The sequence below is a fragment of the Triturus cristatus genome, chromosome 4_1 (assembly GCF_964204655.1).
Source record: "Triturus cristatus chromosome 4_1, aTriCri1.1, whole genome shotgun sequence".
Taxonomy (NCBI): Eukaryota; Metazoa; Chordata; class Amphibia; order Caudata; family Salamandridae; genus Triturus; species Triturus cristatus.
The window spans coordinates 70204660-70222408 of record NC_140585.1 but is presented as its reverse complement, the minus strand read 5'-3'; the positions used below and the strand labels follow the sequence as shown (position 1 = coordinate 70222408).

General features: G+C 51.4%; 1 protein-coding gene across 2 annotated transcripts in view; it reads right to left on the bottom strand.

Annotated features, from left to right (window-relative positions):
* RHOD (ras homolog family member D) overlaps positions 1–17749 on the bottom strand; it is a 135534-nt gene that overhangs the window by 56059 nt on the left and 61726 nt on the right. The window contains exon 3 of one of the 2 annotated variants that reach the window (XM_085651615.1): positions 343–452. The exons of the other annotated variant lie outside the window; for it this stretch is intronic. Within the exon in view, the coding sequence (XP_085507741.1) occupies positions 343–452 (110 nt within the window). The remainder of the gene's footprint in view (positions 1–342; positions 453–17749) is intronic. 2 annotated transcript variants of the gene reach the window in all.

The window sequence follows — 17749 nt, the reverse complement described above, 5'->3', positions numbered from 1 at the left end:
GGGATGGTGTAGGAGCGCTGGCTGTGGGACGGTGTAGGAGCGCTGGCTGTGGGACGGTGTAGGAGCGCTGGCTGTGGGATGGTGTAGAAGCACTGGCTGTGGGATGGTGGAGGAGCGCTGGCTGTGGGGATGGTGTAGGAGATCTGGGATAGTGTAGGAGCGCTGGCCGTGGGACGGTGTAGGAGCGCTGGCTGTGGGATGGTGTAGGAGCGTTGGCTGTGGGACGGTGTAGGAGCGCTGGCTGTGGGACGGTGTAGGAGCGCTGGCTGTGGGATGGTGTAGGGGCGCTTGCTGTGGGACAGTGTAGATAGGATGACCAGGCCGCACGTGTTTAATGCTTACCTTTATCAGGACATTGTCAAAGCTGCCAGGGTTCATCACATCGAAACAGATCAAGATGACGTTGGCGCCGGTATAGGAGAGGGGGCGGAGCCTGTCGTAATCCTCCTGGCCTGAACGGGGAAAGAACACCTGCTCGTAACTTGGCACAGGTTCTCTGTCCTACCACTAGAGGGAGCTTCTTCCGCTAAAGGGAGAGGGCTGTCACTCCTGATTACACACATGGCACGGATGCACGCACAGTCACACACACACACACACACACACCTCCACACACACCCACACACACACACACGCCTGGTCGCACTAGGGGAACCTCGGTGTCTTGGGAAGGGAATAGAGAAGAGATAAGCCGTGTTACGAGGTAGAGGAAACTCCTGTGTTACATTTCTTGGGGTACACTAGGCGCCTGCTTGCTTGCTAACGGCAGCGAGCGTTGGCCAGCTAAAAGGGAACATGAAGAGACAGCGGCAATGGAACAAGTTTCAAAGTGGGGGTGCTGCCAGCGGTATTACATCACTGAAGTCACAGGGGTTGTGAAAAATCCAAGCATCAGACGAAGAACAAGTGACACAAATCAGCCACGCCCACTCATCGGGAGAGTCATTAGGGCGTGGCATGTAGCTGAGGGTGCATTTTGGAGCAACTGTCTCAAATATATCACTAAAGCATGGTGCAGGAGCACACAGTCATTTACAGACGGCACAGTTTCCACTGAAACGGCCACTACATTTGTACAGACATGAATTTTACTGATACAACTATACAGAGCAAAAACAGTGATGTGTGGAAATCAGGTTCCAGCAAATGTTTATTCTTTGCAAAACATCAAGCTAAGTGTCTCGATTTCTTTTGATTCTATTAAAATTGTTGCTTCCATCGCTTCAGAATTATCAAAACGATGTGCCTAATTTGTGCTTTCCCAACTGCTGATGTATTGTTAAATATTTGTACAGTTCGTTTACAGGTATTTACATTTTGTTATGTTGGAAAAACATTGACATCCTACAGCGTTTTCTTTCACACTCCCTTTACGGCAGCGAGACTGCCAAATAGTTTGCTTTCCCAAGAAGAATGACCATTAATCTTCGTCTTAAAAGAATGAGCAGTGATTTGTCAGCAGGCCCGACACGTGACCACTGTCTTTGGACACATTGCAAATGCGACAAGAGAAAACAAACTGGAAAGACGTCTTTATTGCTCATTCAGCTTCTGACCGCCAGCATGGTCATTCCGGGGGTGCCACAGCTCCCTCTTTGCACCTCCTTCCAGCACCCATGGGAAGAAGAGAAGGACACAGGCCCATGGACTCGTTTTTATGCTCCATATGTTTGAACGCACCACTTGAAAGGACTGTTAGGACTGAACTGTATGAAATTGAATTTGAACGTGCTGACCGTAGAGTAACGCTTTTGCCTCCTCTAACCATAGAGTTAGATAGAAGGCGGGAGGTTAGCGTTCTAGTTGCCAACTCAATTTTTTCATTTAATGGCGAGAGTGCTGTTCTATCCTCTGCCTCATGTGCAATAACTTGTTTTAAACGCTTGTTTTAAAATCTGGAAAACAGATCCTACCAAGTCATGGCTAAAGACTGCCTCTCTGACAGCTTTCCAATCATTTGTGGTGTCCCTCAGGGATCGTCTCTCAGCCCCACGTTCTTTAATATATGTGCGCCAGCGTGCCACCTTCGTGCAGGGCTTTAACCTGTCAGCGGTCTCCTATGCGGATGACACCCAGCTGGTGGTTTCTCTTACAGAAGGCCCTAATCCAGGAAATAAACATTCAGCACCGTGTTTGGATAAACTGCGCCGCTGGATGTCAAGCTGCCGCCTAAAGCTGAATGGTGATAAGACCGAATTAATGATCCTTGGAAACCAGGCCACACACAGACCTCTGATCAGCTGGCCTGTTGACAGGCCCCTTCCTGTTCCCAAACCGGTGCAAAAAAATTTGGGAATCTGGTTGGACAATTTGCTAGCAATGGAGCACCAAGCAGATAAACTGCCCGCATCTGTGTCTCTTGACTCCGAATGCTCAGGAAGATACTGGTATCGACCCCAGAGCAGCTAAGGAAAACGGTCATTCAATCCCTCATAGTTTCCCGTCTGGATTATGGCAACTCCCTTTATGTGGGTGCACCCAAAAACATAATAAAGAGACTTCAGACTGTGCAAAATGCAGCAGCAAGGCTCCTTCTAAAGGTTCCTAGCTATGTCTCCGCAAGAGAACCCCTCAAACAGCTGCATCGGCTCCCAGTTGAGGCAAGGATTACGTTTAAATCCCTCTGTATTGCTCATAGTGCCATAAATAACAAGGGCCCAGTAAAGCTCAGAGAGTTGGTAACCATTTATGTTCCAACTAGACACCTGAGATCCTCGCATCTTCATTTCCTCAGTACAACCAGGGTAAAAAGGATGAGATGGGGAGGAAGATCGTTTGCACGGGTGGTACCGAAGTTGTGTAACGATTTTCCACCCAGTCTCAGAGCACTAGAAAATGAACTTTCCTTCAGGAAGAAACTAAAGACACAGTTGTTTATCCGGTAATGTACGAGAGGCCCTACTCTCAGTACAGTACTCACCAGCGCGAGGAAGCCATCGGGTAGCCATGTGCTTTACAAAACATAAACATAGAGGTTCTTTGGGGCTTTTGGACACAGACTCTGGGGCTTGGGAGTGGGGACGATGAAACAGAGAGACACAGACGCTGGGACTGGAGGAGAAAGGACACTAGAACTAGAGACACTGACATTGGGCAGGAGGAGGAAAGACACGAACCACGTGACACAGATACTGGGACTGGAGGAGAAAGGACACAGGAACTGAGAGACACAGACACTGGGACTGGGGAGTGGGAACACTGGAACTGAAAGACACATACACAGGGACTGAGGGAGAAAAGACACTGGAACTGACAGACACAGGGACTCGGGAGCGGTGACACGGGAACTGAAACAACAGAAACTGGGACTGGAGGAGAAAGGACACTGGAATTGAGAGAAACATACACTGTGTTAGACCTGTCAGCCCTTTGGGTGGTCCCTCCTCATCATTATTGATTTTGTCCCACTTTTGCCTCAAACCCTGTTTGAATTTTTCCTTTTTGGGAACCACCAGACTTTTTAGTGTTGATGCAGATTCAGGGAGCCATTTTATCTACCCCTGGAACTTCTGTCTGAGGGCCTGGAGCACAAAATGGTGGCCACCTGTGACATCACCAGCACCCACTGGAACCTACTAGCACCTTCCAGAACATTCCAGAACCCTGTGACAGTTGGAGGCGGTTTAGAATGTTGGGAAGCTAAGACAGAGAGTTGGCAGTTGGAGCTGGCAGTTGGCACCTGACTGGTGAAGAGTGAGCAGCAGAAACCTGAAGGAGGAAGGAGTGAGGCAGCAGGGGTGGAAACTTGTGCCTGGAGTGGGGTCCATAAACCCACCCTTGATACTAGTCCCTACTGACTGAGCCCAGCCTGGAGCCCTGTGTGGGAAGAAGCAAGAAAAACCATCTTAAGGACCTGGACAGCAGGAACAGGCCTTAGAATCCAAGAACAGCAAGATCCTGACCTGGATACTGGTTTCCCTGGAGTCCGACGTCGAGTAGCCTGGAGACCTGGAGCCCGAGGTGGAGAAGCGGCGCTGACTGGAAAAGCAGACGTCGTACCCGGAGCCGCCAGAGGTCGAGAGAGGGCGCCGACGGAGGTCGTAGAGAGTACCAGAGGTCGAGGAGGAAGTCACCCGAGGTCGAGTGAGCGGCGTCGACGGGGGAGTGAAGTCCGCCCTCCGGAGTCGCCAGAGACCGAGGTGAAGCGTGCCGGAGGTCGGGAGTGGAGATCGCACTCCGGAGTCGCCGGAACCTGAGGAGAGGAGCACCGGAGGTCGGGAGTGAGGTCGCACTCCGGAGTCGCCGGAACCTGAGGAGAGGAGCACCGGAGGTCGGGAGTGGGGATCGCACTCCGGAGCCGCCGGAAGTCGACATCGAGTCAAGGCCGGCCGACGTCATCAAACCTGAGGTCGCCATCGGACCGGAGCCGCCCGAAGTCGACATCGAGCCAAGACTGCCATCGAATCGGAGGTCGAGATCGAGCCGAGGCCGCCGACATCGAACCGGAACCGCCTACCGGCGTCGTCAAGAACTGACATTGTGCCGAGGCCGCCGACATCGAACCGGAACCGCCTCACGGCGTCGACACAACTCCAGCGGCGTCGGAGCTTCAGAAAAAGGGCAGTAAGTGGAATAGAGGGCGCCTAAGGCCCTGTGGAATCCTAAGAGACTACTCTAGGGGTTAGAGAGGTGCTGGAACCAGCTTGACTGTGCCAGGGGTGAGCTGAGACTAATTCAGAGGGGTTGTGTAGAGTGAGAGAGCCAGGTCTCTAGTATCCCCCCCATTGATCTACCTCAGTTTAGGCCTCAGCCTTGTCCAAGCCAGGGAGTAGACACCCTCAAGCCATCCACATAACTACAAGCTGTGCCTGGGCCAAATCAGCCCATAGAAATCTAAATGTGATCTGATTCTAGAAGTGTCACTGTCAGCTTTTAATTATTTATTGAGAGCACAGTATTTATTGTATTTAACCTATTTATTGCTTCACTGTATTTATTGTTCCACAGTATTTATTGTCGCACAATATTTATTGGTTTGCAGTATTTAGTGCCTCAGAATATTTAATTGCCTGTATGTAATGCACTTATATTTATGCCTTTATTATTTATGATCACCCCTATTTATTGAATCATTAAGCCAGTATTTATTTGACCTGCACTATCTAAAAAGCCTTGTATATTGTGATTGTGTTATTATTTATTTAATCAGCAACTAAGAGAAAAAGAAGATAAAGAAAGATATTTTCATAATTTTTACGGTGTAGAGTCGTTTTTGGAACGGATGCACGCATGGGTATTTTATGGGTATGACGTATGCTTAGCACGGTGCCTGACCCCTGATCACTCGAGCCAAGCTACCACTGTGTATGTCTGGGAAGACCCCGTTACCACCAACCTCTTCAGGCGTGGGAGTGGAGTATTTCCAACATTAATTGGTGTTCAGTGGTGGGATAGAGCTGTGCCTACGTATACTCAACAATAACTGTGGGTAGTCCATAGGCCTACACCGGGAGTTTTCTCAAAGCGGCCTTCCTAATTGTGAGTTTTTGTTTTTCCAAATTTACTCTGGTGGTGGGAGGAGGTATTATATAAGGTACCCCCCTGCATAGTTACTGCAAATAACTGTCCTCTGACCTGAGTGGGCAAGATGGAGTTTGTACTGGAGAATTTAGAAACGTACACTGTGGCCCAACTCAGGGAGTTTTGTCAGCGGGAGGGGGTGTATTGTCCCCCAGGAGCAAAGAAGGGTGCACTCCAAACCAGCTTAAGGGCACGCCGAGAAAGCAAGGCTGAGGAGGAGGACAGGGATAGAGAGCCCGACAGTGAGGGAGCTGGTTTGTACCAACCTGAGGTGGGGAACCTGTCAGCGGGGCCCAGGACACTTTCCAGGAAGGGCAGCAGTGCCTCTAGCGGTGGCTTGTCTGAAGTGGAGTTAACAGACCGGAGGGAGAAAAGACAGCTCACATGGGACTTAGCAAGGCTGGAGAAGGAGAAGGAAGAACAGAGGATGGCTCATGAGATAAGGCTGAAAGAGATAGATCTTCAGATCCTGAGAATCGGAGCACACCCTGTACCTAACGGTGGCAGCGAAGAACGAGAGTACACCAGGGAACCCAAACCCTACCTGCCAAAGGACATAGTAGCTAGCTATGGGGTGGGTGACGATATCGCCAAGTGGCTAGCGGCCTATGAGGTCTCGTTAAGGGCCCATGGGGTTCCAGAGAAGTACTGGGGAGGGGGATTGTACAAGTACATGCCTCCAGCTGGTAGGGATGCATTATTGGCCCTCGAGGAGGATGAGCAGACCCACTACCCCACCATGAAACTGGCGCTCATAAGAAAGTTTGGACTAACACCCGAAAAGTACAGACAGAAGTTCAGGGGTAGTCACAAACTGGGCACACAGAATTGGGTGGACTTCCTGGACTATGCAAAGAAGGCACTAGAGGGTTGGATTCAGGGCAGTGAAGTGAGGAACTACGAGGGGTTGTTTGACCTAGTACTGAAGGAACACCTGCTCGAGAAATGTTTCCCTGAACTGCGTCAACACCTGGTGGATAGCAAGCTGACCAGTCCCCGGAAGCTTGCTGAGGAGGCGGACATTTGGGCTAGTACCCGGGTGTCCACAAGGGGGACTGGAGGGGATACTCAAAAGGCCGGACAGGGCGCCCCTCAGAAGAAAGAGGGAGGGGAAAAGAAAAAGGAGTTCTCCAAAGGCCCCCAAAATAACTTCCAAGGGAAGGGAACAGGATTCACCCCTAGTGTCACGATTACTCACCGGACCTCTGCCCCCTCGACATACTTCCTGGAAGACGCAGCCCGTTGGGATCGGGCCGCGAACCAGTTCCGCGAGATGCGGGATAAATGGGGGACTACCGCAGCCGCCACAGAACTACAACTCCCATCAGCCTGTGGGACGGCGACGCGCGCGCACAGGAAGTGACGCAGCGCGAGAACCAGGAAACCATTTAACCCGGCCAGCGAGGAGATACGCTCGCAGATTATCCTGGAGCTGACCTGAACCTCGTAGCAGAACCAACGTGGTGTTCCCCGGGTGCGGTAAGGGTGTCAGTGACACCGCCAAGAGTCCTTTCATGCACACGTTCGTGCTGTCTTCGAACTTGGAACTGCCTAAACCGAAAATACTCATTAGTGAGACTTTAGTAAATACTTATCCTGCCAGAGTGAGTGCGTGGATGCGCTCAGAAACGCTTGACATTTACCAGGTGGTATGACTTAAATACCACGCTGTGGAACTCATTGTACATCCTTATTTATGCCTTATCAAGAGTCAAAGCTCAACGCCTAATGTTATATGTGACGCCTACTATGTATCCATGATGTATGTGTGTGTTTGTGTCGTCTTCTAGCTGGGTGTATATAGAGTGGCCGCTAGGCTGCAGCATAAGACCTTCTTTCTCCAGTGAGGCCTACCAGCACACCCTTTCTGGTGGGTACATGTTTACGCCCTATGAACAGACACACAAGTATATTCAGCTGCTACACAAACGGGGGAGTTTATGTGTTGTTTATGTATCAACAGTCGTGCCCTTGGAGTAACGTATACAGACCTGAGGCTTCCCTGAGCACCCCGCATCTAGCTGGCCTTGAAGAGGCTTTTGACATACCTAAATCGCCCTTCTTCTGGCAAAGCTAGATTTGGTTATTTTCCTTTACAGGTAGACCTAATTGTTTATGTGAGACAAGTGGGTGATATTATTGTTTACGGTAAAGAAGTTAGTGCTAACAAACCCTGTGCTTCCTTTACAGATCTCCCTCCCCGCTGTTCCCTTCCTTTCCTGCCCCCCGATTGACCCCCTTAAGCTTCCGTGCCTTCACGGCAACTCGGAATTGAGGTTGTCAATAGGGGGGCCCCCATTGAGCAACGAACCGATCCTGAGAGGCCTACGTGGGACCTGACAGAATAATCTGCCTTAAAATAATATACCTCTCCCGGTCGGTTCATTGTCACCATGACCACCCTAGAAGATGTGTTAGCCACCTTAGTAACTCTCCAACAGGAGATAGCGGATTCCCGAAATGAGGTAGCAGCCTCTAGGGCTGAGACAGCCGCGCTACAGGACTCCGTAAATAGGCTACAGCGGAACCCCTTTGACGCCCATGTAGGGCGTGGAGTGAGCGGTGGTGTGTTCCAGTTTGGAGCCTCCGCTACTCCAACGCCATTAACGGTGGAACTACCCACTCCCATTCCCTTGGCTGCCCCTGAACGTTTTCAGGGAGACGCAACTAAAGTGCAAGTCTTTATGACGCAAATATTGTTGCATTTTTCATGCAAACCAAAAGCCTTTCCTACTAATCAAGCCAGAGTGACCTTTATGATATCATACCTAACAGGAGAAGCCGCTCAATGGGCTGTGCCTTATGTGCGCAGAGACGACCCCCTGTTATATGACTGGGAGGAGTTCAAGAAGGAATTTGAGACTGTATTTGATCGCCGAGCGGCCTCGTTTACATCAGATAGAGAGCTGCTAGAATTAAGACAAGGGAATAAGGACATAGTTACCTATGTTAACACCTTTCAGAGGCTGGTGGCCGAAACACAGTGGCCTGAGGAAAAGAAAGGGGCGCTCTTCTATCAAGGGTTAAAAGACGATCTCAAGGACGTAATAGCCCAGATAGACCCCCAACCCTCCACGTGCATAGACCTAATCAATCTGGTATTGAGACTAGATTATCGGTTAGGAGAACGGAGAGGGGATAGAAAGAGGGTAGAGAGACCACCCATGCGCTTTGACCGCAACAGGGGCCTAGGCGGTGGGTCGGGAGCTCCCGTAGAACCTATGGACATAGGGACCGTAAGGGCTCCGCTGACACCAGCTGAGAGAGACAATAGACGTAAAGCGGGTCTATGTATGTATTGTGGTAAGAAAGGCCACTTTGTCCGGGAGTGCTTGGCCAAACCAAAAACTGGATTTGGGGTGGCGAAATCACCAGGACACACTACTGAGGAAAGTAAGGGAAACTAATACACTCAGGGACAGCCGAAGGGAACTCCTTGAGTGGTATTCGTGTCCCTTCGTTATCGAAACAGACGGTATACACTCCACAACATATTTTTCTCCCGGTACACCTTAGAACCCCCAAAGGATGGCAACCTATAGACGCCATGATTGATTCAGGAGCCACAGGGCTATTCATGGACCGAGGGGTGGCTTTAAGCTTGGGACTCATGTTAATGGCCAAAGACCATCCCGAGGAGGTTTTGGCGGTGGATGGAAAGAAATTGAGCACGGGTCCCATTGAATACCACACCAAACCTTTGTTAATGCAGTGCGAACATGACCATACCGAGACGGTGCGGTTCAATGTACTCCAGGCTCCTCAATACGGAGTGATACTGGGGCTCCCCTGGTTAAGACTGCATAACCCGGCTATTGATTGGAAGGAAGGCAAGGTGAGGTTTAACGGATCATGGTGCAAGGCTCATTGTATGGGCATTAGTCAGGAAAACAAGGTAACCCTGCTCTCCTCCTATAGCTTAGCGACGGCCGCGGAAACAGATGTTCAACTTCCCTCTTGCTATGCGGATTATCAGGACGTTTTTTGTGAAACACTGGCAGACACTTTACCCCCACATAGGCCTTACGATTGCCGCATAGATCTGGTACCGGGGGCGTTGATACCCTGTGGACGCTTATATGCATTAACAGAGGCCGAGAACACACACTTGCGGGAATATCTGGACAAGTACCTAGAGAATGGGTTTATCCGTCCCTCAAGATCCCCGGCGGCATCTCCTCTCTTTTTTATCCCTAAAGCCAACGGAGAAAAGAGGGCTTGTATAGACTACCGCGCCCTAAACGATATCACGATAAAAAACAGGTACCCCTTACCATTGATCCCTGTACTTTTAGAACAGGTCAAAACAGCAGTTATATACACTCGGCTTGACTTAAAAGGTGCGTATCACCTTGTGAGGGTAAGAGAGGGGGATGAATGGAAGACTGCCTTTCGTACACGTTATGGTCTGTATGAATATACCGTGATGCCCTTCGGACTGTGCAACGCTCCCGCAGCCTTTCAATACTTCGTGAACGAGGTGTTGCGGGAGTACTTGGACAGATTCGTGGTCGCCTACATCGATGACATCCTCATCTACTCTTCATCGGTTGAGGAACATCGGGTGCATGTCTGTCAGGTCTTTGAGGCATTACGAAAAAACAACTTGTATTGCAAACTCAGCAAATGCGAGTTTCATGTGGATAAGGTGGAGTTCCTGGGGGTAATGCTAACACCCACCGGGCAAGAGATGTCCGATAGAAAGATCTTGGCGGTAAAAAACTGGCCCACACCTGCCAACGTGAGGGAGGTCCAATGTTTCCTTGGATTCGCGAACTTCTACCGCAGGTTTATCCACGGATTCTCTAACATGGTGGCACCCATTACAGCCCTATTACGAAAGAACGTATCGTTTTGCTGGTCTACAGAAGCAGAGAAAGCCTTCCAAAGCTTAAAAGACGCCTTTGTTACCGCTCCGGTGTTGACTCACCCTGACCCCGAGCGTCCCTACATTGTAGAGGCGGACGCCTCTGATGTCGCCATAGGAGCTATTCTCTCACAGAGGCATAAGGTCACCGGACAATTACATCCAGTAGCCTATATGTCCAGGAAGCTAAACCCCGCTGAAACCCGGTACACCATAGCTGAGAAAGAACTTTTAGCCATTAAAGAAGCCTTCATGGATTGGAGGCACTGGTTGTTAGGAGCCAAACATGTAGTCACGGTCTACACTGACCATCGCAATTTGCAGTTTATGCGATCCACCCGCATGTTATCTCCTAGACAGTTGCGCTGGATGTTGTTTTTCTCGGAATTTCACTTCATAGTGACGTATCGCCCAGGGACGGAAAACAGAAAGGCCGACGCCTTGTCAAGGCAAACAACCCCCCTAGAACCTAAGATGACAGCGCAGCAGGCGATTTTGGACCCACAAAAGGTCATTGGAGTAATACATACGGATGCCTTCCTACACAAGATAGTCGTAGGAATCAAAACCAGTTACTGGAGAAAATGGTTGAAAGAGCATCCACAATGGAGCCTCCGCCAAGGTCTTCCGATGAAAGGCAACCAATTGCTTATACCAACCCGGTCCTTACGTGAGGAGGTGTGGCAGATGTGTCACTCTACACCCAGCGCCGGCCATAATGATGTCAGAAAAACACTCGACCGAATATCACGACAATTTTGGTGGCCCTCCGTAGTGAAAGACACCACGGACATGATAAGGCGCTGTGAGACGTGCGCTAAGGCCAAAACAGATCAAGGGAAGACGCAAGGTCTACTGCAACCTCTCCCCACACCTATGAAACCATGGGAAACCATATCCATTGATTTTATAGTGGGTCTTCCAAAGGACCAAGGCTGTACCTCCATAGTGGTTGTGGTAGACAGCCTCACCAAGATGGGACATTTTATCGCGTGTGCCAAAGAACCAACTGCAGGGCACTTAGCCAAGTTACTTCTGGTCCACATCATAAGACTTCACGGACTCCCGGCAAATATTGTTTCGGATAGAGGCCCTCAATTTACAGCTAAGTTTTGGAAGGAGTGGTGTAAGGCGTTACACATGAAGTCCTCCAAATCAACTAGCTTCCACCCCCAATCCGATGGGCAAACGGAGCAACTAAACCAGAATCTAAAGCAGTATCTACGATGCTATGTCAAAGACAATTCGGATTCCTGGGTTGAATGGCTCTGTTTGGCCGAAGTGGCATACAATAGCGCCAAGCACCAATCTACACAGTACACACCCTATTTTAGCAACTATGGCTTTCATCCCCGTTTTACTTCATTGATCCACCCTGTGGTAGGGCCTGAGGTACCGGAAGTCGGTACCCGAACCAAACACATCCGAAGGGTTCTACTGAGCACGTACAAAAACTTGGTGAGAGCAAAAATAACGTACAAAACCATGGCGGATAAGCACCGTAAGCCAAATCCTCCTTATCAGCAAGGTGATGTTGTATGGTTATCCACCAAACACATACGATTTAGGAGATACAGCATATTCAACCCCAGATACATCGGGCCCTACAAGATCAAGAAAGTTATCTCCCCACGGGCTATGATGTTAGCGCTGCCAAAAACGCTTAAAATACATCCGGTGTTTCACGTATCGCTTCTAAAGCCATCCTACACCCCGGTAAAAAAGAAACCGTCTCCTGTCTGGATAGACAACGAGCCGGAGTATGAAGTCCGGGCCATCCTCGACTCCAAAATGCGGGGATCCAAACTCTGGTACCTGGTATCATGGAAAGGATACGGAATGGAAGACAATTCATGGGAACCTGCCACGGGGGTACATGCTCCCTGATGTGTAAAAACCTTCCATGCAAAACATCCCCATAAACCTGGCTCATGGCAGAGGTCTCGGGGAGAGGGATGTGCTGTCACGATTACTCACCGGACCTCTGCCCCCTCGACATACTTCCTGGAAGACGCAGCCCGTTGGGATCGGGCCGCGAACCAGTTCCGCGAGATGCGGGATAAATGGGGGACTACCGCAGCCGCCACAGAACTACAACTCCCATCAGCCTGTGGGACGGTGACGCGCGCGCACAGGAAGTGACGCAGCGCGAGAACCAGGAAACCATTTAACCCGGCCAGCGAGGAGATACGCTCGCAGATTATCCTGGAGCTGACCTGAACCTCGTAGCAGAACCAACGTGGTGTTCCCCGGGTGCGGTAAGGGTGTCAGTGACACCGCCAAGAGTCCTTTCATGCACACGTTCGTGCTGTCTTCGAACTTGGAACTGCCTAAACCGAAAATACTCATTAGTGAGACTTTAGTAAATACTTATCCTGCCAGAGTGAGTGCGTGGATGCGCTCAGAAACGCTTGACATTTACCAGGTGGTATGACTTAAATACCACGCTGTGGAACTCATTGTACATCCTTATTTATGCCTTATCAAGAGTCAAAGCTCAACGCCTAATGTTATATGTGACGCCTACTATGTATCCATGATGTATGTGTGTGTTTGTGTCGTCTTCTAGCTGGGTGTATATAGAGTGGCCGCTAGGCTGCAGCATAAGACCTTCTTTCCCCAGTGAGGCCTACCAGCACACCCTTTCTGGTGGGTACATGTTTACGCCCTATGAACAGACACACAAGTATATTCAGCTGCTACACAAACGGGGGAGTTTATGTGTTGTTTATGTATCAACAGTCGTGCCCTTGGAGTAACGTATACAGACCTGAGGCTTCCCTGAGCACCCCGCATCTAGCTGGCCTTGAAGAGGCTTTTGACAAACCTAAATCGCCCTTCTTCTGGCAAAGCTAGATTTGGTTATTTTCCTTTACAGGTAGACCTAATTGTTTATGTGAGACAAGTGGGTGATATTATTGTTTACGGTAAAGAAGTTAGTGCTAACAAACCCTGTGCTTCCTTTACAGATCTCCCTCCCCGCTGTTCCCTTCCTTTCCTGCCCCCCGATTGACCCCCTTAAGCTTCCGTGCCTTCACGGCAACTCGGAATTGAGGTTGTCAATAGGGGGGCCCCCATTGAGCAACGAACCGATCCTGAGAGGCCTACGTGGGACCTGACACCTAGGGCTAACCCACCCAGAAACCCTAATCCTGGCCAGAGTCAGCAGCCAAGGGTTGTCCATTGCTACGAGTGCGGTGGCGTTGGACACTATAAAGGAGATCCGAAGTGCCTGAAACGACCACCCCCTCCCATTGGAGGAAAGACCCCCGGAGTAGCTAGTGTAGTGCTCGGGGAGGAGATGCCCTTAACTAAGGGAAGGGAGTGGGCGGGTGTCACTTTAGTGTCCCTGGGAGAACGGGAGATGGTTCCTAAGATCCAGGTGCCCGCAAATACCGTAAAGTATGGGCAGTGGGTCACCATCAACGGCCAAAGAGGGGAGGCTCTGAGAGACACAGGAGCCAGTATGACTATGGTACGTAGTCAACTGGTGTCTCCAGAGCAGGTAATTCCCGATGTACTCCACCCAGCCGCGATGGCTGACGGCAGAACAGGCCACTATCCAGTGGCCGAGGTTCCCTTTGAATGGGGGGGGGTTGCAGGTTCACTTCGAGTTGCCGTAAGCCCTGCCGTGCCAGTCGATTGTCTTCTGGGGAATGACATGGAGCACAATGCTTGGAAGGAGGTGGAATACCGGACTCATACTGAGATGCTGGGAACACCTGACTGGGCCTGTGTTAGCACAAGGTCCGCGACTACCCGGAGAGGGAGTTCGTTTCGGCTGGAGCCTGGAACAAAGGCCCAGCCAGCTGCCAGTCAAGGGAAGAACCGAGGACAGGAGGAGCCTGCCTCGGCGTCCACACCCCGTAGGACGGATAGGCCACCGGAGGTGGTGGACCAGGAGTCTGCGGTGGGGGACGTTACCAAACTGGAGGACCTACCCATCCCGGCCGAGTGGCACGTGGAGGGAGGCCCGTCCAGGGAGGAATTCTGCCAGGGCCAGAGGGAGTGCCCTACCCTTGAGGGGCTGAGGCGACAGGCCGAAGCCCAGGCAGCAGGGAACGTTGAAGGGAACTACAGTGTTTACTGGGAGGATGGCCTCCTCTACAGTAAACCCAAGGCACCCCTACACGGATCGTCACGAGCCTTGGTAGTCCCTCAACGTTATCGAGCCTTCCTTCTGGAGTTGGCTCACGAGATACCATTGGCAGGACACCTGGGGCAAGACAAGACCTTCGCCCGTCTTGTCCCACACTTTTATTGGCCTCAGATGAAAGTGTCGTCCGATACCTACTGCCGGACATGTGTGTCTTGCCAAGCCAGTGGGAAAACAGGGGTGAAGCTGAAAGTTCCCCTGGAACCACTTCCTGTCGTTAGCACCCCCTTTGAAAGGGTGGGCATCGACATTGTGGGTCTGTTAGATCCGCCAACGTCAGCTGGTCACAGGTTTATCCTGGTTCTGGTGGATCATGCCACACGGTACCCAGAGGCAATACCTCTGAGGACCATAACAGCACCTGTTGTGGCTAGGGCCCTGATGGGAATCTTTACCCGAGTGGGTTTTCCCAAGGAAGTTGTGTCCGACAGGGGGACCAACTTCATGTCAGCGTACATGCGGGCCATGTGGAAGGAGTGTGGAGTGACCTACCGGTTCACCACTCCTTACCACCCCCAGACCAATGGTCTGGTGGAGAGGTTTAACAAAACCTTGAAGGGCATGATCAGAAGTCTGCCTGAAAGCCTGCGAAGGAAATGGGACGTCCTCCTACCCTGTTTACTCTTTTCCTACAGGGAAGTGCCACAGAAGGGAGTGGGCTTCAGCCCCTTCGAGCTTCTGTATGGGCACCCTGTACGTGGACCTCTCAACCTGGTGAGAGACGGATGGGAAAGAACTCCCAGAAAGCTTCCCCAGGACGTGGTGAGCTACATGCTGGCCTTCCGGAGCCAAATGGCTAAGTTGTGGAAGCAAGCTTCTGACAACTTGGAGGCCAGCCAAGCAGTGATGAAGGCGTGGTATGACCACAACGCTCACCCGGTGGAGTTGGAGCCTGGCCAGAAGGTGTGGGTGATCGAACCAGGAGAGCTTAGCGCCCTCCAGGATCGCTGGTCAGGACCCTTTGAGGTGTTGGAGAAGAAGGGTAAGGCTACCTACTTGGTGGACCTGAAGACCCCTCGTCAGCCCCTGCGGGTGCTGCATGCCAACCGCCTCAAACCCCACCACGAGAGGCCCAAAGTCATCTTGATGATGGTGACTGACGGAGGAGAGGACGTGGAAAGCGAGCCTCTCCCTGATTTGTTTGCGTCTCAAGAGAAGGATGGGTCGGTGGAGGGAGTGATTCTCTCCCCATCTCTAACTCCTGAACAGCGGGAGGACTGCCGCCAGGTCCTGGGACAGTACTCTTCGTTGTTCTCCCTTGTCCCGGGTAGGACTCACCTGTGCGTCCATGACGTGGACACTGGAGACAGCCCACCTGTGAAGTCCAAGATCTACCGGATGTCAGACAAGGTGAAGGCCAGCATTCATAGTGAAGTCACTAAGATGCTGGAGCTAGGAGTGATCGAACCTTCTAGCAGCCCCTGGTCCAGTCCGGTGGTGTTAGTACCAAAAGCTGCACCACCGGGTGCCCAATCGGAACTGAGGTTCTGTGTGGACTACCGGGGACTGAATTCAGTGACCAAAACTGATGCTCATCCGATCCCTAGGGCGGATGAATTGATTGACCGGCTGGGAGCTGCCCAATATCCAAGTACCTTTGACCTTACTTCTGGGTACTGGCAGATCTCTTTGACTGATGGAGCAAGGGAGGTCAGCCTTCTCCACGCCCAATGGCCACTACCAGTTCTGTGTGATGCCCTTTGGGCTCAAGAACGCACCTGCCACGTTTCAGCGCCTGGTAAACCAGATCCTCACCGGAATGGAGAGTTTCTCTGCTGCTTATCTGGATGACATAGCCGTCTTCAGTAACAGCTGGGAGGATCACTTGCGTCACCTGCAAGCTGTTCTCCAGGCCCTGAGACAAGCTGGATTGACGATCAAGGCCAGCAAGTGCCAGATCGGGCAGGGGTCGGTAGTGTACCTTGGACACTTGGTGGGTAGGGGAGCGGTGCAACCCCTCCAGGCGAAGATCGAGGCCATCATGGCCTGGGAACCCCCCAAGACACAGACTGAGGTCCGAGCTTTTCTGGGCCTCACGGGATACTACCGCCGCTTCGTGAAGGGATACGGTACCATCGTAGCCCCCCTCACGGAGCTCACGTCCAAGAAACAACCTCGACGGGTAGTCTGGACGGAGGCTTGTCAGCAGGCCTTTGTGAGATTGAAGAAAGCCATGTGCGAGGCCCCGGTCTTAAGGGCCCCAGACTTTTCCAAGGAGTTCATTGTCCAGACAGATGCATCAGAACATGGCATTGGGGCAGTGTTATCGCAACTCAACGAAGAGGGTCTGGATCAACCCGTGGTCTTCCTATCCCGGAGACTACTTCCCAGGGAACAGAAGTGGAGTGCAATAGAGCGTGAAGCCTTTGCAGTGGTATGGGCTCTGAAGAAGTTGCGGCCATACCTGTTTGGCTCGCACTTCCTGGTTCAGACCGACCACAGACCCCTTCGTTGGCTGATGCAGATGAAGGGGGAGAATCCCAAGTTGTTGAGGTGGTCTATTTCCCTACAGGGAATGGACTTTCAGGTGGAACATCGGCCTGGAGTGGACCACGCCAATGCAGACGGTCTCTCAAGGTATTTCCGCCTTAGTGATGAGAACTCCCAAGGGGTTGGGTAGCTCTCCCCACTTTCAGCTGGGGGGGACGCGTGTTAGACCTGTCAGCCCTTTGGGTGGTCCCTCCTCATCATTATTTATTTTGTCCCACTTTTGCCTCAAACCCTGTTTGAATTTTTCCTTTTTGGGAACCACCAGACTTTTTAGTGTTGATGCAGATTCAGGGAGCCATTTTATCTACCCCTGGAACTTCTGTCTGAGGGCCTGGAGCACAAAATGGTGGCCACCTGTGACATCACCAGCACCCACTGGAACCTACTAGCACCTTCCAGAACATTCCAGAACCCTGTGACAGTTGGAGGCGGTTTAGAATGTTGGGAAGCTAAGACAGAGAGTTGGCAGTTGGAGCTGGCAGTTGGCACCTGACTGGTGAAGAGTGAGCAGCAGAAACCTGAAGGAGGAAGGAGTGAGGCAGCAGGGGTGGAAACTTGTGCCTGGAGTGGGGTCCATAAACCCACCCTTGATACTAGTCCCTACTGACTGAGCCCAGCCTGGAGCCCTGTGTGGGAAGAAGCAAGAAAAACCATCTTAAGGACCTGGACAGCAGGAACAGGCCTTAGAATCCAAGAACAGCAAGATCCTGACCTGG